The following is a 25,894-nucleotide window of genomic DNA, read 5'->3' on the forward strand; positions in this document are numbered from 1 at the left end:
TTTCTCCATTCTATCCATATATACATATTATGTCATAATCCTATTTGAATTGGTATCATTGCCCTCCTTTGTAAAATAGATATAATACTAACTTATTTACAGAATTAATTAAAGATTATAACAATCCCAGGGAATGAGTTAAAGTCATAACTTGCATTTTGGCCTACTGCTAGAGACATTTGGTGAGTCTAAGCATTAGGTCACAGTGAAGTTCGTAGTGAGTGTTACATTCTATGCTTCAGAACAGGATTCTCCTGACCATTTCTGTTACTTCCCCAGTTGGTGGTTGGTGCAGTGGAGATGCCATTTCCAGTGTTGAACGATATGATCCACAGACCAATGAATGGAGAATGGTGGCTTCAATGAGCAAAAGGAGATGTGGAGTTGGGGTCAGTGTTCTTGATGATCTGTTATATGCAGTAGGAGGCCATGATGGATCCTCTTATCTGAACAGTGTTGAAAGGTGAGTAAGGTCAATCTGTAATTTTCTCTCTACTATTCATATAGTTTTATTTGAGATGTTAATTAGGAATCAAATGTGACTTAATGCTTTAGTATTGCATCTGTGGCATTAGTTGGCAACCTAAACAAGTTAGTATGATACACAAATTCTTTATGATTTGGTCTCCACCTGTTTCTCTAGTCTGTCTCCCATGACGTACTACCCCTCCCTAAGCATGCTACTGCAGACACATCAAACTGCCTGCAGTTCCTTGGACATGTTGTCTTCCTTCATACCTCTCTCCTTACATATATGCATGCTGTTCTTTTTTCCCTGGGATACTTTTGCCATTTTAAGACTTACATTTCCTTTGGCTGGGCACGGTGGCTCATGCCTGTAATCCCAGCTACTCAGGAGGCTGAGGCAGGAGAATGGCCAGAACCCAGGAGGCAGAGCTTGCAGTGAGCTGAGATCGCACCACTGCATTCCAGCCTGGGCAAAAGAGCGAGACTCCTTCTCAAAAAAAGAAAAAAGACTTAACATTTCCTTCAAGACACAAATGTTACTTATTACATACAACTTTCTATGATACCATATAGATGAGTTAGTTACTACTTGTTCCTTTGCCTTTCATAAGTATTTTGAACATGTTTGTACATATCCTTCACATTGTACTGTATGTGTTGAAATGTATTTCACTATAATATCTATCGTAGTTACTAGGCACATTGGGAATCTATAGTAACTGATGTTTCCATAGCTTTTTGCTCTCAAGAAGTTGTGTTGATTAACAGTGACTCTTAATTTCCATAACACATCTATGAAACGCTGCAGTTTTAAAGGTATAGATTGTGCAGCTGGGGAAAAAAATCTTAAAAAGTAGAGGGATCAGTCCCATAGAAGTAAAACAACTGCAACATGGAGAAACCTCATCTCTACAAAAAATACAAAAAAATTACCAGTTGTAGTGGTGCACACCTGTAGTCCCAGCTACTCAGGAGACTGAGGCATGGGGCCCGCTTGAGCCTGGGAAGTAAAGGTTGCCATGAGATGAGATTGCGCCATTGCACTCTAGTCTGGGTGACAAAGCAAAACTCTCTCTCAAAAAATAAAATAAAATAAAATAAAATAAAACAACACACACACTTAAAAATAAATTGATGACATCACAGAAGGGAAAAATAAATTGATGGCATTGCAGAAGGGATCATGGTGGACGGGAGGCAGGACTAGATTGAAGCTCCGGACCGGGCAGCATGCAGAGGCTTGACTGTAAATTTTAGCTCCAGATGGACTGCAAGAAAAAATCAGCAATATCAAGAGGACCCACAGACCCTCTGAAGAAAGCAGACTGCTCCTTCAGGACCTGGGAGAAACCCCACATACTGTGAGTGCCCCAACTGCAGAAGTGGGAAAGGGAGGCCCTCCTCTTCCAAACACACCCCCCCACTGGAGAAGCTGAAGGTCTGTTCACAGGAGAAATTTCCCACTTTACCTGGAGCTGAGTCAAGTTAGAGAGCCAAGTGAAATACAGGGGTAGAGGAAGCAACAGAAAGGCCCTGGGAGTTCGCTGGGTCCAAATGGTGGCCAAGCAGGCCTGGCACCACTGGGATCCATCAGGAGGGTAGCCAGAGGAGCAGGGGATAAAACTCCCCAGGGAGAAGGAATTCTCTAGCTGACCTTTGTAACAATTTGAACAGGGGGAGAAGCCTCCTGACCAGAATGCAAGGGAGGGTGCAAATCCTGCGTGCAGACTTCACTGGCAGGGAGAGAACTAAAGCCCTTTTCTCTTGCAGCTGGGAGGCGGATAGCCTCAGGCAAGTTTTCAAGCCTGTTGCCCGTGGGCTGGAAACAGACTCAGAGTTGTGAGGCAGGTACGGTGGGAGTGAGACCGGCCCTTCAGTTTGTGTGGGAGCTGTGTGAGGCCTGTGACTACCAGCTTTCCCCCACTTTCCTGACAACCTGCATGACTCAGTAGAGGCAGTCATAATCTTCCTAGCTACACAACTCAAGTGACCTGGGAATTTCTTCCCCCATCCCCAACAGCAGTCGCAGCAAGACCTGCCCAAGAAGAGTCTGAGCTCAGACATGCCTAATCCGGCCCCCACCTGATGGTGCTTCTCTGTCCACCCTGGTAGTGGAAGACAAAGGGCATATAATCTTGGGAGTTCTAGGACCCCACCTACCATAGTTCCTCTCCATATTACTACAGCTGATGCTTTCTGGAAAGCACCATCTCCTGGCAGGAGGCCAACCAACACAAAAATAAAGCATTAAACCACCAAAACTAAGGATCCTCACAGAGTCCACTGCACCCTCCACCAGAACAGGCACTGGTATCCACAGCTGAGAGACCCATAGACGGTTCACATCACAGGACTCTGCAGACATCCCCTACTACCAGCCCAGAGCTGAGTAGACTCACTGGGTGGCTAGACCCAGAAGAGAGACAACAATCACTGCAGTTTGGCTCACAGGAAGCCATATCCATAGGAAAAGGGGAAGAATACTATATCAGGGGAACACTTTGTGGAACAAAAGAATCTGAACAATAGCCTTCATCCCTAGACCTTCCCTCTGACAGAGCCTACCCAAATGAGAAGGCACCAGAAAACCAACCCTGGTAACATGACAAAACAAGGCTCTTCAACACCCCCCAAAAAATCATACTAATTCACCAGCAATGGATCCAAATCAAGAAGATTCCCTGATTTACCTGAAAAAGAATTCAGGAGGTCAGTTATTAAGCTAATCAGGGAGGGACCAGAGAAGGGTGAAGCCCAATGCAAGGAAATCCAAAAATGATACAAGAAGTGAAGGGAGAAACACTCAAGGAAATAGATAGCTTAATGAGAAAACAAAAATTCAGGAAACTTTGGATACACTTTTAGAAATGCGAAATGCTCTGGAAAGTCTCAGTAATAGAATTGAACAAGTAGAAGAAAGAAATTCAGAGCTCAAAGACAACGTCTTTGAATTAACCCAATCCTACAAAGACAAAGAAAAAAGAGTAAGAAAATATGAACAAGCCTCCAAAAAGTCTGGGATTTTGTTAAACAACCAAAATAAGAATAACCAGTATACCCAAGGAAGAAGAGAATTCTAAAAGCCTGGCAAACATACTCGGGGGAGTAATCAAGGAAAATTTCCCCAGCCTTGTGGGAGACCTAAACATCCAAATATAGGAAGCACAAAGACACCTGTGAAATTCATCACAAAAAGATCTTTCCTTAGGCACATTGTCACCAGGTTATCCAAACTCAAGATGAAGGAAAGAATCAAGAGCTGTGAGACAGAAACACTGGGTAACTTATAAAGGAAAACCTATCATTAACAGCAGATTTCTCAGCAGAAACCCTGCAAGCTAGAAGGGATTGGGGACTTATCTTCATCCTCCTCAAACAAAACAATTATCAGCCAAGAATTTTGTATCCAGTAAAACTAAGCATTATATATAAAGGAAAGATAAGCCGTTTTCAGACAAACAAATGCTGAGATAATTTGCCATTACCAAATCACCACTACAAGAACTTCTAAAAGGAGCTCTAAATCTTGAAACAAATCCTAGAAACACATCAAAACAGAACCTCTTTAAAGCATAAATCACACAGAACCGGCCGGGCGCGGTGGCTCAAGCCTGTAATCCCAGCACTTTGGGAGGCCGAGACGGGTGGATCACAAGGTCAGGAGATCGAGACCATCCTGGCTAACATGGTGAAACCCCGTCTCTACTAAAAAATACAAAAAACTAGCCGGGCGAGGTGGCGGGCACCTGTAGTCCCAGCTATTCGGGAGGCTGAGGCAGGAGAATGGCATAAACCCGGGAGGTGGAGCTTGCAGTGAGCTGAGATCCAGCCACTGCACTCCAGCCCGGGCAACAGAGTGAGACTCCGTCTCAAAAAAAAAAAAAAATCACACAGAACCTATAATGCAAAAATACAAGTTAAAAAGCAAAACCAAAAAACAAAACCAAAGTACACAGGCAACAAAGAGCACAATGAAAGTAACGGTACCTCACATTTCAATCCTAACATTGAATGTAAATGACCTAAATGCTCCACTTAAAAGGTACAGAACCGCAGAATGGATAAGAACTCACCAACCAACTATCTGCTGCCTTCAGGAGACTCGCCTAACACATAAGAACGCACATAAACTTAAAACAGTGGAAAAAGACATTTCATTCAAATAGACACCAAAAGCGAGCAGGGGTAGCTGTTCTTATATCAGACCAAACAAACTTTAAATCAACAGTGGTTAAAAGAGACAAAGAGGGACAGTATATAATGGTAAAAGGCCTTGTCCCAGAGGAAAATATCATAGTCCTAAACATATATGCACCTAACGAGCTCCTAAACTTATAAAACAATTACTAATAGACCCAAGAAATGAGATAGACAGCAACACAACAATAGTGGGAGACTTCAGTACTCCACTGACAGCACTACACAGGTCATCAAGACAGAAATTCAACAAAGAAACAATGAATTTAAACTATACCTTGGAAAAAATGGATTTAACAGATATATACAGAGCATTTCATCCAAAAACCACAGGATACACATTCTATTCAACAGCTCATGGAACTTTCTCCAAGATAGGCCATAAAATGAGCCTCGATAAACTTAAGAAAATTGAAATTATATCAAGCACTCAGACCACAGTGGAATAAAACTGGAAGTCAACTCCAAAAGGAACCTTCAAAACCATGCAAATACATGGAAATTAAATAACCTACTCCTGAATGAGCATTAGGTCAAAATGAAATCAAGATGGAAATTTAAAAATTCTTCGAACTTAATGACAATAATGACACAACCTATCAAAACCTCTGGGATACACAAAAAAGGCGGTGCTAAGAGGAAAGTTCATAGCCCTAAATGCCTACATCATCAAGAAGTCTGAAAGAGCAAAGACATTCTAAGGTCACACCTCAAGGAACTAGGGAAACAAGAACAAACCAAACTCAAAGGAAATAACCGAGATCAGAGCAGAACTACATGAAATTGAAACAAACAAACAAAAAAAAATACAAAAGATAAATGAAGCAAAAAGCTAGTTATTTGAAAAGATAAATAAAATTGATAGACCATTGGCAAGATTAACCAAGAAAAGAAGAGAAAATCTAAATAACCTTACTAGAAAACGAAACAGGAGCTATTACAACTGACATGACTGAAATACCAAAGATCATTCAAGGCTACTATAAACAAGTTTACACATATAAACTAGAAAACCTAGGAGAGATGAATAAATTCCTGGAAAAATGCAACCCTCCTATCTTAAATCAGGAAGAATTAGATACCCTGAACACACCAATAATAAGCAGCAAGATTGAAGTGGTAATTTAAAAATTACAACAAAAAAAGTCCAGGACCAGATGGATTCACAGCAGAATTCTACCAGACATTCAAAGAAGAATTGGTACCAATCCTTTTGACACTATTCCACAAGATAGAGAAAGAAGGAACCCTCCCTAATAATTCATAATTCATTCTGTGAAGCTAGCATCACCCTAATACCAAAACCAGGAAAGGACATAACCAAAAAAGAAAACTAAAGACTGATATCCTTGATGAGCATAGATGCTAAAATCCTTAACAGAATACTAGCTAACCGAATCCAACATCATATCAAAAAGATAATCCACCATGATCAAGTGTGTTTCATGCCAAGGATGCAGGGATGGTTTAACACACACAAGTCAATAAATGTGATACACCACATAAACAGAATTAAAAACAAAAATCACATGATCATGTCAATAGATGCAAAAAAATCATTTGACAAAACTCAGCATCCCTTTATGATTAAAACTCTCAACAAAATTGGCATACAAGGGACATAATTTAATGCAATAAAAGCCATCTGTAACAAACCCACAGACAACATACTGAGTGGGGAAAAGTTGAAAGCATCTCCTGTGAGCATGGGGAAAAGACAAGGATGCCCACTCTCACCACTCCTCTTCAACATAGTACTGGAAGTCCTGGCCAGAGCAGTCAGACAAGAGAAAGAAATAAAAGGCATCCAGATCAGTAAAGAGGAAGTCATATTGTCACTGTTTGCTGATGATATGATCGTTTACCATGAAAATCCTAAGGACTCCTCTAGAAAGCTCCTATAACTGATAAAATAATTCAGCGAAGTTTCCGGATATAAGATTAATGTACAAAAATCAGTAGCTCTTCTATATACCAACAGCAACCAAGCGGAGAATGAAATCAAGAACTTAACTTTTTTTTTACAATAGCTGCAAAAAAATAAATAAAATACTCAGGAATATACCTAACAAAGGAGTTGAAAGACTTCTACAAGAAAAACTACAAAACAGTGCAGAAAGAAATCATAGATGCCACAAACAAATGGAAACACATCCCATGCTCATGGATGGGTAGAATCAATATTGTGAAAATATTGCCAAGGCAATCTACAAATTCAGTGCAATCACCATCAGAATACCACCATCATTCTTCACAGAATTAAAAAAAAAAAAACTATTATAAAGATCATATGGAACCAAAAAAGAGCCCGCATAGCCAAAGCAATACTAAACAAAAAGAACAAATCTGGAGGCATCACACTACCTAATTTCAAACTATACTATACCAAAACAGTGTGGTACTGGTATAAAAATAGGCACATAGACCAATGGAACAGAATAGAGAACCCAGAAATAAACCCAAATACTTAACAGCCAACTGATCTTCAACAAAGCAAAGAAAAATATAAAAGGCCGGGCGCAGTGGCTCAAGCCTGTAATCCCAGCACTTTGGGAGGCCGAGACGGGCGGATCACGAGGTCAGGAGATCGAGACCATCCTGGCTAACATGGTGAAACCCCGTCTCTACTAAAAAAAAAACCAAAAAACTAGCTGGGTGAGGTGGCGGGCGCCTGTAGTCCCAGCTACTCGGGAGGCTGAGGCAGGAGAATGGCGTAAACCCGGGAGGCGGAGCTTGCAGTGAGCTGAGATCTGACCACTGCACTCCAGCCTGGGCGACAGAGCGAGACTCCATCTCAAAAAAAAAAAAAAGAAAAACATAAAGAGGGGCAAGAACACTCTTTTCAACAAATGGTGCTGGGATAATTAGCTAGCCACATATAAGGAAACAAAACTGGATCCTCATCTCTCACATTATACAAAAATCAACTCAAGATGGATTAAGGACTTAAACCCTAAGACCTGAAACTGTAAAAATTCTAGAAGATAACATTGGAAAAACCCTTCTTGATATTGGCTTAGGCAAGGATTTCATGACCAGAAACCCAAAAGCAAATGCAATAAAAACAAAAGATAAATAGCTGGGACCTAATTAAATTGAAGAGCATGGCAAAAGGAACAGTCAACAGAGTAAACAGACAACCCACAGAGTGTGAGAAAATCTTAGCAATCTATACATCTGAAAAACAACTAATATCTGGAATCTACAACGAACTCAAGTCAGTGAGAAAAAAAATCCTATCAAAAAGTGGGCTTGGGACATGAATAAACAGTTCTCAAAAGAAGATGTACATATTGCCAACAAACATGAAAAAATGCTCAACATCACAATGATCAGGGAAATGCAAATGAGAACCACAATGTGATACCACCTTACTCCTACAAGGATGGCCATAATAAAAAAATCAAACACCAGTAGATGTTGGCGTGGATGCTGTGAACAGGGAACACTTCTACAGTGCTGGTGGCAATGTAAACTAGTACAGCCACTATGGAAAACAGTGCAGAGATTCCTTAAAGAACTAAAAGTAGAACTACCATTTGATCCAGTAATCCCACTACTGGGTATCTACCCAGAGGAAAAGAAGTCATTAATCAAAAATGATACTTGTACACGCACGTTTCTAGCAGCCCAATTCACAATTGCAAAATCATGGAAGCAAACCAAATGCCCATCAATCAATGAGTGGATAAAGAAACTGTGGTGTATATAGATGATGGAATACTATGCAGCCATAAAAAGGAATGAATTAACAGCATTTGCAGTGACCTGGATGAGATTAGAGACTATTATTCTAAGCGACGCAACTCAGAATAGAAAACCAAACATCGTATGTTCTCACTGATATGTGGGAGCTAAGCTATGAGGACTCAAAGGCATAAGAAATGATACAATGTACTTTGGGGACTTGGGAGTAAGAGTGGGAGGGGGTTGAGGGATAAAAGATTACAAATATGGTGCCATGTATACTGATGCATGCACTAAAATCTCATAAATCACCACTAAAGAACTTACTCATGTAACTAAATACCACGTGTACCCCAATACCCCAATAACTTATAGGGGAAAAAAAAAGAACACATCACAGTTAAAAAAAAATCGATGGGTTAAAGAAATAAGAGTAGAAATAGCTAAATGATTATACTTTAACAATTTAGCCTATGTATATCAAAATGGATACAATGCAACTAAGGTGGTACCCAGAGGGAAATTTACATGAATTTTAGCTTAGATACATTAATATAACTTACATGCATTTGGAAATAAGAAAGATACAAAATAAATGAATCATGCTTTTAAATCATTACTAAAAAAGCAATAAAACCCAACAAACAAAACAAATCAATGAAATTGAAAAAAGAAGATATAACTACAAAAAGAGCAATTTGATAGTATTTTTAAAAATTAAGCATACTTGGCACGGTGGCTTACACTTGTAATTCCAGCTCTTTGGGAGGCCAAGGTGGGTGGATCACGAGGTGAGGAGATCAAGACAATCCTGGCTAACACGGTGAAACCCCATCTCTACTAAAAATACAAAAAAATGAGCCGGATGTTGTGGCAGGCGCCTGTAGTCCCAGCTACTCAGGAGGCTGAGGCAGGAGAATGGCGTGAACCCAGGAGGCAGAGCGTGCAGTGAGCCAAGATTGCGCCACTGTACCCCAGCCTGTGCAACAGAGCCAAACTCCATCTCACAAAAAAAAAAAAAAAAATTAAGCATACTATTTGCTACAGTAATTCTACCTATCACCCATTCACACAAAGAGAAATGTACAAGGATGAACATTGTTTTTAATTGCAAAATAGCAGAAACAGCCTAAGGGGTATATCAGTAGGAATATAATTAAATAATGTATAACACATATAATAGTAAAATAATTAAAAAGAAAAATCTGGAGCTATATTAGCATAAATAGATTTCAAAAAATGTTGAGGGAAAAAGCAGTGCCTACTGTGTGGTATTATTTATGTGAAGAAAACATGCTTGCATAGAAAGAAATACATATGTGGATACATATATACCTATATATATTTTACTGAAAAGTCTTGAAGGATATACGCCAAATCAAAATGGGAACAGACCAGAATTCAGGTGGAACTCAAGGAGGGATTTAGCTTTATCAATAATATTCTGATTTTTTTAAAAGAAAATATATTCATACATAAATTTCAAAAAATAAAAACACAAACCAGATTTTCAAATGTTTTAGTTGTTATTAATCAGCCCATACTTAGGGGAAAGAATATATATCGTATAAATCCATGGATTTAGAATATGTAAACATAGCCAAGCATCCTTTGTGTAATACGAACTCTCCTCTTGGTATGTTCTTTTCAGGTATGACCCCAAAACAAACCAGTGGAGCAGTGATGTGGCCCCTACAAGCACCTGCAGGACAAGTGTTGGTGTAGCAGTACTTGGAGGCTTTCTCTATGCTGTGGGTGGCCAGGATGGCGTGTCTTGCCTCAACATTGTTGAGAGGTGATTTTTTTTTAAGTCATTTTCTGTATTTTTATTTTAAAGAACATAGAGCTCTTTAAAAGAAACAAGTACAGGCCGGGCATGGTGGCTCACACCTGTAATCCTAGCACTTTGGAACGCCAAGGCAGGTGGATTGCTTGAGCTCAGGAGTTCAAGATCAGCCTAGGCAACATGGTGAGATAAAAAAAAAAAAAAATTAGCCGGGCATGGTGGTGCATGCCTGTAGTCCCAGCTACTTGTGGGGCTGAGGCGAGAGGATCACTTGAGCCCAGGAAGTTGAGGCTGCAGTGAGCTGAGATCATGCCACTGCACTCCAGCCTGGGTACAAAGTGAGACCCTGTATCCAGGAAAAAAAAAAGAAAAGAAACAAGTGCAGCTGAATTTAGGACATTGGAGGATCCACTATTCAGTGGCTTTCCCATAGGCTTTCAGGAAAAAGTCTTTAGTTGATCTTAAAGTCTAGGAAAATGAAAGATCTAAAAAAAGTTTTTTTTTAATTAACAAAAATTGTATATATTCATAGTGTACAGCATGATGTTTTGAAATATGTATAGCTGGTGGAATGGCTAAATCAAGCTAATTAACATATTTATTACCTCACATACTTATGATTTATTTGTGGTGAGAACACTTAAAATCTACTCTCAAGTGTATAATACATTGTTATTAACTATAGTTACTATGTTGTACATTAGAGTCCTTGAATTTATTCCTTCTCTCTAACTGAAATTTTGTATTCATTTACCAAGATTTCCTCACTGCCCCTCACCTTGCCAGCCCCTGGTAACCACCATTCTATCATTCTATTCTCTACTTCCATGAGTTCAACTTTTTTAGATTCCTTATATAAGTGAGATCATGCAATATTTGTCTATGTTTAGCTTGTTTCACTTAATGTCCTCCAGTTTTTTTTTTTTTTTTTTTTTTTTTGAGACGGAGTCTCGCTCTGTCGCCCAGGCTGGAGTGCAGTGGCCGGATCTCAGCTCACCGCAAGCTCCGCCTCCTGGGTTTATGCCATTCTCCTGCCTCAGCCTCCCCAGTAGCTGGGACTACAGGCGCCCGCCGCCTCGCCCGGCTAGTTTTTTTTGTATTTTTTAGTAGAGACGGGGTTTCACCGTGTTAGCCAGGATGGTCTCGATCTCCTGACTTCGTGATCCACCCGTCTCGGCCTCCCAAAGTGCTGGGATTACAGGCTTGAGCCACCGCGCCCGGCCTGTCCTCCAGGTTTATCCAGGCCATCACAAATGCCAGGATTTCTTTCTTTTTTAAGACTGAATAGTATTCTATTCATATATGCCATATTTTCTGTATCCATTCATCTGTTGAGGTACATTTAGCTTAACTTCGTATCTTGTCTATTGTAAATAATGCTGCAATGAATACGAAAGTACAGGTATCTTCAACATACTTATTTCCATTGAATATATACTTAGTAGTGGGATTACTGGATCATATGATAGTTGTATTTTTAATTTTTCGAGGAACCTCTATACTGTTTTCTGTAATGGCTATACTAGTTTACATTCTCATCAATAGAGTGCAAGGGTTTCCTTTTCTCCATATTCTTGCCAATATTTGTTATCTTTCTTTTTTTATATAGTAGCCATTCTAACAGGTGTGACATGATATTTCTTTGTGATTTTAATTTGCATTTCCCTGATGATCAGTGATATTGAGCATTTTCTCATATACTTAGCCATTTGTATGTGTTCCTTTGAAAAACATCTGTTCAGGTCCTTTGTCCATTTTTAAATCAGATTGTTTGTTTTCTTGCTGTTGAGTTGTTTAAGTCCCTTATATATTTTCAGTATTAACCTTTTATGAGATGTATGGTTTGCAAATATGTTCTCCCACTCTGTAGATTGTCTCTTCACTCTGTTGATTGTTTCCTTTGCCATGCAGAAGCCTTTTAGTTTGACATAATCTTACTTTTTTTGCTTTTGTTGCCTATGCTTTGGGGCACATAACCTGAGTTTTTCAACTGCCACGTTGATTGTACCTAACACTGAAATGTTAGAAATGTATTTCAGATTACATTCTATATATATCAAGCATACCACTTGTGAAATCTGTTCTGATTTTTTTCCCAAATCTACCTGGAGTGTACTTAATGCAGGACTCTACTCAGACTTCCCTCAGAGAAATGATTAAGTAATAATACTTTGTATAGGACATCTAATAAAAAGCTTAAAGTATTTTGTATATAGACTCTCATTAATCATTGAAGTATGCTTAGGGAAATCTAGGTGGGCTGCCATAGTCACTTTATACTAGTGTACAAATAGTTAATTTTGGTGGAACAGATTTTGTTCTTAATTTCTTCTGTCAGCTTTTCGTCATTAGATTTTAGAGTCTCATGTGCTATGATTACTGATAAGAACATATATTTCATCCTTAATTCTTAAAAAGAAATGAGTCATGACTCTAAAATTTTTGAGGTAGCATTTACTAGTTTACCATGTATATGTTGAAAAGTTTAACTGTTGTCAGTACAGATAAAATAGAAGATAACTCTTGAAAGCTATGCCAATTCCCTTTTATCTCTCTGTCAAGATTTTTTCACTTTCAAAACTCAGTACAGGAGGTTAGCAGCAGTGATGGCATAGTTTTTTAATATCTCCAAATACCCATGTAAAAACAGATAGAGTAATAGATAGCAAAGCTAAAAACCTATGTACTAGTTCTGGAGATTGGAGTTACACAACAATGTGAATATACTTAACTGTACTAAACAGTTAAAACATGGTTAAGATGGTAAATTTTATGTTATATTATGTGTATTTTACCACAATTTAAAAATCAGAACCTGTGAACAAAATTAAAGACAAAACTAAAGGAAAGGATATCCTCACAAACTCCAAAACACAAATGGGCAAAGACAAACTACCATTAGCCACAAGACCTGCATGGTATTAGTATCTTCAGGAGAAATCAGAAAGAAGCAATTGGATGTCTGACAGATCTAAGAACAAAAGAACCTCAAACTAGCTAATACATAGTCACAAGAAATCACAAGGGGAAAATTTATCAGCAACTGAAACTAGGACCAGTTTTGTCCACTGCCAGAGAGTGTAAGTGCAAGACCTCAATAAGACCTGAAGGATTTAGAAGAAGGTTTCTCAGCCTCAGCACTGCTGGCGTTTTGGGTCAGACAATTCTTTGTTGTGGGGGACTGTCCTGTGCATTGTAGGATGTTTAACAGCATCCATAGCCTCTACCAACTAAGTATCAGAAGCACATGCCTGGTTGTGATAACCAAAAATGTCTCCGAACATTGCCAGATGTTACCTAGAGGATGAGAAAGGGGGATGAAGGGGAAAAAAATAACACCTGGTTGGGAACCAGCTGGGTTAGAGCCATCTAGTCCCTGGGAACTCTCAAAACCGACCAGCCAGGATAACCTTCCAGGTCAGGACTCTACACTGAGGAGAAACTTCTGGGAGTAGAATCAAAATTAAGCAGGACGAGGGCAACAGATGCCTTTGTTTTCCTTGAAAAGAGAAAGCCAAGACAAAAGGAAGGCAGTGAATAGTAAATCACTGGGCTAGGCGCTGTGGCTCACACCCATAATCCCAACACTTTGGGAGGCCTAGGTGGGAGGGTTGCTTGAGTCCAGGATTTCAAAACTAGCATGCGCAACACAGTGAGACCTTGTCTCTCAAAAAAATAAAAAAATTAGCCAGGTGTAGTGGCACATGCCTGTGGTCCCAGTTACTCAGGAGGCTGAGGTGAGAGGATTGCTGGGAGGTCAAGGCTACAGTGAGCCATGATCGCTCCACTGCACCCCAGCCAGGGTAATAGAGTGAGACCCTGTCTCGGAAAAAAAAAAAAAATTTAAGGATACCCCATTCTTTATGATGTGATTATTTCACATTGCATACATGTATCAAAACATCTCATATACCCCATAAATATATACACAAAAATTAAAAATAAAAAAATTTAAGTAATAATCTCTGAAGGCAAGGCACTATATTTTTTAATACTACCTTAAAAAAAGAAGGAGCTCCACAAAGTTAGAAAAACTATTACAAACCAAACCACTCACCCTTATTTCTAAAAGTTCAGGAAAACTCACTTCATGTAAAAATGAAATAGCAAAGTATTGAGATTAGATTCCATACAAAGCTAATATAAGAAGAGAGAATAAGCAGCAGAATAACATCTCTACAGACAATAAAAGCACACTAGAAAGACACACCTACACATCAAAACCTTAACTGTTTCAAAATGTGATAAAAGACATTAAGGAAATGATACAAGATATGAAACTACATAAATCAGAAGTAGAAAAATTCAGAAGTGAAGTGACAGAACTCAGAAAAGTATTAGAAATGAAAGGAAAAATCATTTCAGAATGAAGATTAAAGGAGAATAAGCAAAACAGATAATGCCGTAAGACAAATAGAAGTCAAAAAGAGGAAATATTTTAAGGTCAAAAAGAAATCAAGGGCGGGCACAGTGGCTCATGCCTGTAATTCCAGCACTTTGGGAGGCTGAAGGGGGGTGGAGCACCTGAGGTCAGGAGTTCAAGACCAGCCTGACTAACATGGTGAAACCCCATCTCTACGAAAAATACAGAATTAGCCGGATGTGGTGGCAGGCACCTGTAATCCCAGCTGCTTGGGAGGCTTGAACCCAGGAGGTGGAGGTTGCAGTGAGCCGAGATCACGCCATTGAGCTCCACCCTGGTCATCAAGAGCAGAACTCTCTCTCAAAAAATAAATAAATAAATAGAAAAAAATCAAGAGAGCATTTGAGAGATAGCAACAAATATTGAAAATAGGTAAAAATCTATTATACAGGTCATAGCAGTCCTTAAAGAAGAAAACCAAAGCGACGAAGCAGAACGAATATTAAGAACTGTAATTCAAAATTACTTTCCTGTAATTAAAAAAAATTGAAACTTTTTTGAAAGAATACATTATATCCTTCAACTATTGACCCAGAACACCAAGACATATGCAATAACATGACTGCACCTTAAAGAAAAAATTATTTAGGTATCTACAAAAAAGTACATGTTACTTATAAGGAAAAGAAACTTAGATTATCATCTGGCTTTTTAAAAGTAGTACTTCATGCCAGAAGAAAATAGAATGGCATGTTTTAGATATTCAAGAAAAATGTGAGCCAAGGATTTTATACCTTGAGAAACCGACTTTGAAGTACAAAGGGCACAGACAACTGTTATCAACATGTAAGAGATTAGGGAATCTTGTTCTCTTGAGCCCTGTAGGAGAACAAACTTCAGACAAAATTACTAGAAAGACATTGACAGAAGGGCTGGACCACATGGTTCACACCTGTAATCCCAGCACTTTGGGAGGCCGAGACGGGCGGATCACGAGGTCAGAAGATCAAGACCATCCTGGCTAACATGGTGAAACCCCGTCTCTACTAAAAAATACAAAAAACTAGCCGGGCGAGGTGGTGGGCGCCTGTAGTCCCAGCTACTTGGGAGGCTGAGGCAGGAGAATGGCGTGAACCTGGGAGGCAGAGCTTGCAGTGAGCTGAGATCCGGCCACTGCACTCCAGCCTGGGCGACAGAGCCAGACTCCGTCTCAAAAAAAATAAAAAGTAAAAACATAAAAGGGAGAGAGTGTAGCATGCTCTAGCTATGTACTCAATCCTTGTAAATGTAGTACAAAGAAGAGGTATGCAAAAAGGAATTTTAATTGTTCTAAGGGATATTAGTGATAATATTGCTATTCTGCTATGTGTATAAATGTAGAATAAAGGAAATGAGCGTGGATTATTCTAATTCTGTTCTCTCCTTTGTCCTTGAAAACCAGAGTGTGGAGGTAGAAGAAGAAAAGGTTGTAAAATAGAAGTTAAATAAAGTATCTTGTAGTCCTGAGTATGAATTTGAACTAAATTCTTCTTTTGAAAAAATTTCTATATATTCTAGCTTATCAACTGAGAAAGCCTAGAAATAAAGTGTCAGTGAACATCTCTGCTTCCAGATTGTATCTTGAAATTTTATTTCCCACTTAAACCAGAGCTTTGGAAAAATGTCTGATTCTAGGTTTAGAACAGGAAATGTGCAGATGAGTCTGTACCCTCTTGTCATACCAAATAGCAAGCAAGCTGTCAGAGACTGCTAAGAGTCAAAAAGACTCAGCCAACTTGAAGATGTTCCCACTGACCAAAGATAAGATAATTTCAGCTTTAAAAGGGATAATTGCAATAGATTGAAATCCAATAAATACACTTAAATCTGAGTTCTTAATGTTAAATTTTTTAAGACTAATTATTGCCTTTGGAAGATCATAGGGAACAAATTTATTATCTCAAAACATGTAAATAAAGTGGAAGAAGAGAGCATATATCCTGCCTTTCTTATATGAACTGTACTATTATATCAATTGAGTAACCAAATAGTAGATAAAAGGATTGTTTCTTTATAAAATTATCCCAATAAAATAAAATAAGTGATAGAATATTATCATTTTGAAACACTCAGTAAATTAGTGTATCTAGACATTGATAAACAGCTGCTAACATACCACCTTCTGTAGTCTTGTTAAAGGAACCAAACATAGTCTGATCAAAGTTCTAGATCCAACTACCAGTTTGCCCAACATAAAAAGGACAGAGCAACAGATTGAACTGCACTATGAATGTACAGTCAACCAAATCCATATTATGGGGAAAATTGTCATACACTCTAGGTTCTAAAACAGATGAATTTCAGGGAGGAAAAGGAATGGAGGGAAAACCTGTAGATAATAAGAGACTCTTTAATTTTTTTAGAGACAGTGTCTCACTCTGTCACCCAGACTGGAGTGCAGTGGTGCAATAATAGCTCACAACTGTCTCAAGCAATCCCTGCCTCAGCCTCCTAAGCAACTGGGACTGCAAGTGAACACCACCATGACTGGCTAATTTTTTTTTCCAATTTTTTTATAGAGATAAGGTCTCTCAGTGTTGACCAGGCAGGTCTTGAACTCAAACTCGTGGCCTCAAGCAGTCTTCCAGCCTTAGCCTTCCAAAGTGCTGGGATTACAGGTATGAGCCACCACACTCAGCCTTTTTTTAATTTTATTTTTATTTATTTATTTATTTAAGTCTCAGCCAGGCACAGTGACTCACCTGTAATACCAGTGCTTTGGGGGGCTGAGATGAGAAGATTGCTTGAGGCCAGGAGTTTGAGCCTGGTCAACACAGCAAGACCCCTATTTTTAAATAAATATTAATGAAAATTTTTCTAAATGTAATGTTAAGTAAGACTGAAGTGTCTAGAGATGACACTTGAGTGATAAAACGATAAACACAAGGAAGTGATAACTGTTAAAAGTCAGGATAATGGTTATTTGTGGAGAGGAGAAGATAGAGACTGGAAAAGGACACATTGCACTCTGGAGTGGCATGCAAAGTTCTTTTTCTTGGCTTGGGTGGTGTTTACAAGGGGGCTTTCCTGATAATAACTCTTAAACTATACATTTGTTTTGTGTGGCTCTCTGTATTTGAGTTTTATTTTATAATAAAAAGGTTGTTTCAAAGAACTATGCAAAAGACTTCTACTTCCAAATAGGATATAGTAGAGAGTAACAGCCATCACCCCCACTACAACAACTAGGCAAAAAAGACAAATTACAAAAATCATTTTAAAATACATCAGAGGCATTTCAAAGTAATGACCAGATGAACTAAAATTCCATTGAAGAAAGAGCCTGTATTGCCGGCCGAGCACGGTGGCTCATGCCTGTAATCCCAACACTTTGGGAGGCCCAGGCGGGCGGATCACGAGGTCAGGAGATCGAGAGCATTCTAGCTAACACGGTGAAACCCCGTCTCTACTAAAAATACAAAAAATTAGCCAGGCGAGGTGGCAGGCACCTGTAGTTCCCACTGCTCAGGAGGCTGAGGCAGGAGAATGGCGTGAACCCGGGAGGTGGAGTTTGCAGTGAACTGAGATTGTGCCACTGCACTCCAGCCTGGGCGACAGAGCAAGACTCCGTCTCAAAAAAAAAAAAAGAGCCTGTGTTATGTGAGCTGAGGTCATAGGTTGTTTTCTTCTTTCCTTGGGACATTTTCCAAGTCTGAGTGTAGAAAATAGCTTAATAGCTGGCACAGATATAAATTCTAAGATGTTTTTCTAATGACTAAGTAAAATGTTAGATTTTCATTGCGCATTTGACTATAGCAAGTCTGTGTACTCAGTATATCTTTAGTGTGATTTCAGAGCTTATGAAAAAGGCTTCACTTAATAAGAACAAGCATACAGTCTGGTTTCCCTCACTACAGGTATGATCCGAAGGAGAACAAGTGGACTCGGGTAGCTTCTATGAGTACCAGAAGACTAGGTGTGGCTGTGGCTGTGTTAGGAGGGTTCTTATATGCTGTAGGTGGCTCTGACGGGACATCTCCACTCAACACAGGTTAGTCCCTCCCAAAGGCAATCATGTTACCCAAAAGCAGAACGTTTTCCTGGAGAGTCCTCCTACAAAAAGTGTAGAAACTCCAGGTTATCCTATAATTTATTAGGAAAATGCTTGATTTTCCCTCCAGCAGAGTGCAGCACTCAGCTCTTCCTCAGCTCCTACTGTAGTCATATTCTGAGTACATTCCCCAAATACTTGTTTCTTCCCCTGCTTTACAAGCTGCTGGAAATGTATAATGAATTTTAAAAACTACTTTCTTATATACTTTCTTATATAAGTAGTTCCTTTTCCTCCATCACAACTTCTCAAAAAAACCCACAACGTACTCTATATTATAATCTAAGAATAAATAAAAGCTTAGAACTACAAATTCGTTTGTTTGGGTTCTGTTTTTGTTTTTGTTTTTGTTTTTATGATAGGGTCTCGCTCTGTCACCCAGGCTGGAGTCCAGTGGCATGATCTTGGCTCACTCCAACCTCTACCTCCGGGGCTCAAGCAGTCCTCCCACTTCAGCCTCCTGAGTAGCTGGGATTATAGGTGTGTGCCACCAGGCCTGGCTGATTTTTGTGTTTTTAGTAGAGATGGAGTTTCGCCGTGTTGCCCAGGCTGGTCTCAAACTCCTGAGCTCAAGTGATCCACCCACCTCAGCCTCCTAAAGTGCTGGAATTATAAGCGTGAGCCACTGCACCTGGCCTGGTTTGTTATTCCTTTCTATTTAGATATTATGGGTATTTTTGCCTAAGGATATTGCCAATATGACAGTCACACCAGATTCATTATCACATGTCTTCTCTTCAGAAGCTTAAAATGCACTATGCTATAGGGAAAGAATACAGGAGTACAGAAGTTGTCTGATTATGATGATAAATTATTAGTACTGAATGGTGCTTATTGATCATGTAGTCAGGCTCCCCATTGAATGATAAGGAGAGTGAGGCTGAGAGTCATGTAGCTAATTAGTCATTTAGATAAAACTAGAACCAGAGTATCTGGATCCCAACACATGCCCTTTCCACTGTACCATACCTAGAAGAAACCAGCCCCTGATGAGAGTATATGTGGTATTGTCCAGAGGTATACAAATCCTTCTCAGAAGCAAAAATCAGATCATGTGTTGAAAATATGTTATCACAAAGTATCAGTGGCTATAAAGAAAACTGGAGATGAAATGGTTGAATGCTCACTTACTGGTTTTTCTTTTCCCTACAGTGGAACGTTACAATCCTCAGGAAAACAGATGGCACACTATAGCCCCTATGGGGACCCGGAGGAAACACCTAGGCTGTGCAGTGTATCAGGACATGATCTATGCTGTAGGAGGTAGAGATGACACAACAGAGCTGAGCAGTGCTGAGAGATACAACCCCAGAACCAACCAGTGGTCTCCGGTGGTGGCCATGACATCACGCCGTAGTGGAGTAAGTAGAGTTATGGACACTTAGGTTGCTTCCAAATCTTGGCTATTCATAGTGCTGCAATAAACATGGAAGTGCAGATATCTCTTCAATATACTGATTTCCTTTCTTTGGGGTATATACCTAGCAATTAGATTGCTGGATCATATGATATTTCTATTCTTAGTTTTTTGAGGAACCTCCAAACTGTTGTACTAATTTACATTTCCACCAGCAGTGTAGGAGGGTTCCCTGTTCTCTGCGTCTTTATCAGCAATCATTATGGCCTGACTTTTGGATAAAAACCATTTTAACTGGGGTGAGATGACATCTCATTGTAATTTTCATTTCCATTTCTCTAGTGATCAGATGTTGAGCACCTTTTCATATACCTGTCTGCTATTTTTATGCCTTCTTTGGAGAAAGGTCTATTCAGATCTTTTGCCCACTTTTTAATTGGATTATTTGATTTTTTTCTATTGAGTTGTTTGAGCCCTTATATATTCTAGTTATTAATCCCTTGTCAGATGGGTAGTTTTCTCCCATTCAGTGGGTTGTCTCTTCATTTTGTTGGTTGTTTCCTTTGCTGTGTGGAAGCTTTTTGACTTAATGTGATCCCATTTGTCTATTTTTTCTTTGGTTGCCTGTGCTTGTGGAGTATTACTGAAAAAAATCTTTGCCCAGACCAATGTCCTGGAAAGTTTCCCCAGTGTTTTCTTTTAGCAGTGTCATTGTTTGAGGCCTTAGATTTAAGGTTTTACTTCATTTTATTTTGATTTTTGTATATGGCAAAAAATGGAGTCTAGTTTGATTCTGCATATAGATACCCAGTTTTCCCAGCACCATTAATTGAAGAGATTGTCCTTTCCCCAATGTACGTTCCTGGCACCTTTGTCAAAAAACAGTTTGCTGTAAATGTATAGGTTTATTTCTGGGTTCTCCATTCTTTTCCATTGGTCTGTGTGTCTGTTTTTATGCTAGTCTCATACTGTTTTGGTTACTGTAGCTCTTTAGTATAATTTGAAGTCAGATAATGTGATTCCTCCAGTTTTGGTCTTGTTGCTCAAGATAGCTTTGGCTATTCTGGGTCTTTGTGGTTGCATATAAATTTTAGGATTTTTTTTTTCTATTTCTGTGAAGACTGTCATTGGTATTTTGGTAGGAATTGCATTGAATCTGTAGATTGTTTTGGATAGTATGGACATTTTAACAATATTGATTCTTCCAATCCATGAACATGGAATGTCTTTTCATTTTTGTGTGTCCTCTTCAATTTCTTGCATCAGTGTTTTCTAGTTTTCATCATATTTTTCACTTCTTTGGTTCAGTTTATTCCTAGGTATTTTATTTTATTTATAGTTATTGTAAATAGGATTACTTTCTTGATTTCTTTTTCAGATTGTTTGCTGTTGGCATATAGAAATGCTATTGATTTTTGTATCTTGATTTTGTATCCTGCAGCTTTGCTGAATTTATCAGTTATAATAGTTTTTTGGTGGAGTCTTTAGGTTTTTCCAAATATAAGATCATATTGTCTGCAAAGAAGAATAACTTGACTTCTTCCTTTCCAATTTGAATGCCCTTTATTTCTTTCTTTTGTCCTGTTGCTCTAGCTAGGACTTCCAGTACTATACTGAATAACTGGTGAAAGTGCGCATGCCTGTCTTGTTCCAGATCTTAGAGGAAAGGCTTTCCATTTTTCTCCATTCTAAATGATGCTACTGTGGGTCTGTCGTCATATATGGTTTTTATTGTGTTGAGGTATGTTCCCTCTATACCCAGTTTTTTAAAGGTTTTTATCATGAAGGGATGCTTACTTTTATCAAATGCTTTTTCAGCATCAATTGAAATGATTATTTGGTTTTTGTCCTTCATTCTGTTGATATGATGTACCACACTGATTGATTTGCATATGTTGAACCATTCTTGCATCCCTGGGATAATTTCTACCTGGTCATGATGAATGATCTTTCTAATGTATCATTGAATTCAGTTTGCTGGGATTTTGTTGAAGATTTTTGCATCATTGTTCATGGAGGATATTGGACTGTAGTTTTCTTTTTTTGATGTGTCTTTGTCTGGTTTGAGTATCAGGGTAATACTGGCCTCCTAAAGTGAGTTTGGAAGTGTTCCCTCTTCCTCTATGTTTGGAGTAGTTTGATAGGATTGGTATTAGTTCTTCTTTAAATATTTGATAAGATTCAGCAGTGAGGCCATTGGGTCCTGGGCTTTTCTTTGTTGGGAGATTATTTTTTTTTCTTTTCTTTCATTATACTTTAAGTTCTAGGGTACATGTGTACAATGTGCAGGTTTGATACATAGGTCTACATGTGCCATGTTGGTTTGCTGCACCCATCAACTCGTCATTTACATTAGGTATTTTTCTTAATGCTATCACTCCCCCAGCACCCCACTCCTCTACAGGCCCTGGTATGTGATGTCCCCCGCCCTGTGTCTAAGTGATATCATTGTTCAATTCTGCTGGGAGATTTTTTTATTACAGCTTTGATCTCGTTACTTTTTTGTTTTGTTTTGAGATAGGGTCTGGGTCTGTCGCCAAGGTTGGAGTGCAATGATACAGTGTTGGCTCACTGCATCCTCCACCTCCCAGGCTCAAACCATCCTTCCACCTCAGTCTCCCCATTAGCTGGGACTACAGGTGCACACCACCACCCCCAGCTACTTTTTGTTTTTTGTTTTTTTGTTTTTTTGTTTTTTGGTAGAGTTGGGGTTTCGCCATGTTGCCCAGGCTGGTCTCAAACTCCTTGGCTCAAGCGATCTATTCACCTCAGCCTCCCAAAGTGCTGAGATTACAGGCATGAGCCACCACACTCAGCCTCATTACTTATTATTGGTCTGTTCAAGTTTTGGATTTCTTCATGGGTCAATCTTGGTAGGTTGTATGTGTCTAGGAATTTATCTGTTTCTTCTAGATTTTCCAATTTATTGGCATATATTTGTTCATAATAGCCTCTAATTATCCTTTGAATTTCTGTGGTATCAGTTGTAATGTCTCCTTTTTCTTCTCTGATTGTATTTATTTGGGCCTTCTCTCTTTTTTCTTAGTTTGTCTAAAGGTTTGTTGATTTTGTTTATCCTTTCAAAAGTCAACTTTTCATTTCATTGATCTTTTGTGTTTTTTTCACTTGAATTTCATTAATTTCTGCTCTGATCTTTATTGTTTCTTCTACTCATTTTGGATTTGGTTCTTTTCTAGTTCTTTAAGATACATTGTTAGGTTATTTGAAGTTTTTGTACTTTTTTGACGTAGGCTCTTATTGCTATAAACTTTCCTTTTACTTTCACTTTATGTCTAAAACCACTTTATAGGTTTTGGTATGTTGTTTTTCCATTTTCATTTGTTTCAAGAAATTTTTAATTTCTTCATTTCTTCATTGACCCACTGGTCATTCAGGATGCTTTTAGGTAAATCAAGCCCTGCTAATTTGACACTAGAAAATAATGAATTTCTTTTGATTATTTTTATCTCATGTAGTTTAAAAATTTTATGTCCAGTCATATCTTTAATTAGAGAATAATTTTTTAGGATTTCTCTTTTTTTTTTTTTGAGAAGGAGTCTCACTCTGTCGCCCAGGCTGGAGTGCAGTGGCACAATCTCAGCTTACTGCAACTTCCACCTCCCAGGTTCAAGCAGTTCTCCTGCCTCAGCCTCCCGAGTAGCTGGGACTACAGGCACATGCCACCATGTCCAGCTAACTTTTGTATTTTTAGTAGAGATGAGGTTTCACCATGTTAGCCAGGCTGGTCTCGAACTCCTGACCTCAGGTGATCCAACCCCCTCAGCCTCCCAAAGTGCTGGGATTACAGGCATAAGCCACTGTGCCTGGCTTTTATGATTTATCCTGTATCCATTGCTTTTCTGAAACAATCTCCCCAAATTATCTACTACCTTATCTAAATTAATATTAGATCTATATATTGCAACCTAATGTTTCTAGCTAATAGTCTAAGTAGTTGGCATACTAATACAAATGTTTAGGCAAAAATACATCTGGCCCCACCCCCAGTCTCCACAAACTAGTTTGAGTCTATTCTATGTATAGTATAGACCAGATCAGACTCCCCTATGACATGTTCTAGACCATGGATGGCCTGTGACTACAAGAGACTTCTGGGTGAAGTATAGAATTCATCCATCTTGGGATGAAACATCTTGGGATGTTTGCTCAGAGCGAAATTAACCACTGATCATGTCAGGAGTTTATCGAGGCATCCATAACAGGAAGGAGAAGCAAGCAGTAGCTAAGCACTCCACAATCTGAGGATAAAAGAGAGTGAATTCTGGTTGGCATAAATCAAGGAACACCACTGGAAGGTGTCAGCAAGTCAAAGCCTTCACATATCTATGGCTTTTTATTACTGACAACTAACAGCATATTAGTCACATTCCTGTTAAGTGTTTGCTATGTGTTGGGAAAGCAAAAATGAGTATGACATGATTCCTCTCCTTTAGTAGCTCCCAATTTAGTGAAGGAGATTGAAATATTTACAGCTAACTATAATAAATAAACCTTACAGTGGTGGTAACGTATTTTATGGAAGAACATAGGAGAATGCGCTTACTGCTTTGGGGAAGTAAGAATGAGTTGGGGCAGTGAAGAGACTACCAAAGACCGTCACATGTAAGCTAGCTCATGAAGGAAGAATAAGCTTTTCTAAAATACAGACAGAAAACAGTAGCCAGGGCCAGGTGCGGTGGCTCATGCCTGTAATCCCAGCACTTTGAAAGGCAGAGACAGGATTACTTGAGCCCAGGAATTTGAGACCGGTCTGGGCAACATGTGAGACCCCATCTATACAAAAAATTTAAAAATTAGCCAGATGTAGTGGTACATCCCTGTAGTCCCAGCAACTTAAGAAGCTGAGGTGGGAGGATCACTTGAGCCTAGGAGGTGGACGCTATCGTGAACTGTTTTTTTGTTTTATTTTTTGAGCCTGTCACCTAGGCTGGAGTGCAGTGGTGCGATCTTGGCTCACTGCAACCTCCACCTCCCAGGCTCAAGTGATTCTCCTGCCTCAGCCTCCTGAGTAGCTAGGACTACAGGACTACAGGTGCGTGCCACCATGCCCGGCTATTTCTTTGTATTTTTAGTAAAGACGGTTTCACTATGGTGATCTGTGATCCTGCCACTGCAGTGCAGCTTGAGTGACAGAGTGAGACCCTGTGAGTAAGACAGAGAGGGAAAGAGAGAGAGGGAGAAAGAAAGAGAGAGAGGGGGGCGGGGAGAAAACACCAGCCAGGGAACATGTGCAAAAGTGTGGAGGTATGAAAAATGTATATTATCTTCAGGGACTAGCAGTTAATCCAGTTTTACTGCAGCATAGGATTCATTAGTAGGAGTAAAGGGAAACTATAGGAGGTGAGGCTCAAATAGTGGGCTAAGATAGATTTCTGGAGGGCCTGAGTAACATAATAAGGACTTTAAACTTATCCTTAAGTAGTAGGGAGGCTTAGAAAGTTGTTTTGGTTTTAGGAGATTTTTTTGAGAGGGTCCCACTCGGCTGCCCAGACTGGAGTGCAGTGGAACAATCTCAGCTCACTGCAACTTCAACCTTTCAGGCTCAAGCCATCCTCAGCCTCCAGGTAGCTGGGACTACAGGTGTGCCCCCACTACACCCAACTAATTTTTGTATTTTTTGAAAAGCCAGTCTCACTATGTTGCCCAGGCTGGTCTCGAACTCCTGGGCTCAAGCGATCTACCCACCTCAGCCTCCCAAAGTAAGAAAGTTTTTAAAAGAGGAAAGTGACAATATGATTAGATTTCTATTTTTCTGTTTTACTTTAGTTTTGTAGAGATAGGGGTCTCACTGTGTTGCCCAAGCTGGTCTTGAACTCTGGGCTTCAAGTGATGCTCCCACCTGGGCCTTCCCCAAGTGCTGGGATTACAGGCATGAGGTACCATGCTTGGCCTACATTTGTATTTTTAAAAGAGAATTTTAGTAGC

At 39.2% G+C, this 25,894-nt stretch overlaps 1 protein-coding gene across 3 annotated transcripts in view; it reads left to right on the forward strand.

The window, feature by feature from the left end:
* The window catches only part of KLHL20 (kelch-like family member 20), a 67,187-nt gene that overhangs the window by 35,935 nt on the left and 5,358 nt on the right, over positions 1-25,894 (forward strand). For all 3 annotated transcript variants that reach the window (XM_011962336.1, XM_011962338.1, XM_011962335.1), the window contains 4 exons: positions 280-463; positions 10,004-10,147; positions 18,398-18,531; positions 19,744-19,952. In XM_011962336.1, coding sequence (XP_011817726.1) covers positions 280-463; positions 10,004-10,147; positions 18,398-18,531; positions 19,744-19,952 — 671 coding nt within the window. The remainder of the gene's footprint in view (positions 1-279; positions 464-10,003; positions 10,148-18,397; positions 18,532-19,743; positions 19,953-25,894) is intronic.

Source organism: Colobus angolensis, unplaced genomic scaffold (assembly GCF_000951035.1).
Source record: "Colobus angolensis palliatus isolate OR3802 unplaced genomic scaffold, Cang.pa_1.0 Scaffold59, whole genome shotgun sequence".
Lineage (NCBI taxonomy): Eukaryota > Metazoa > Chordata > Mammalia > Primates > Cercopithecidae > Colobus > Colobus angolensis.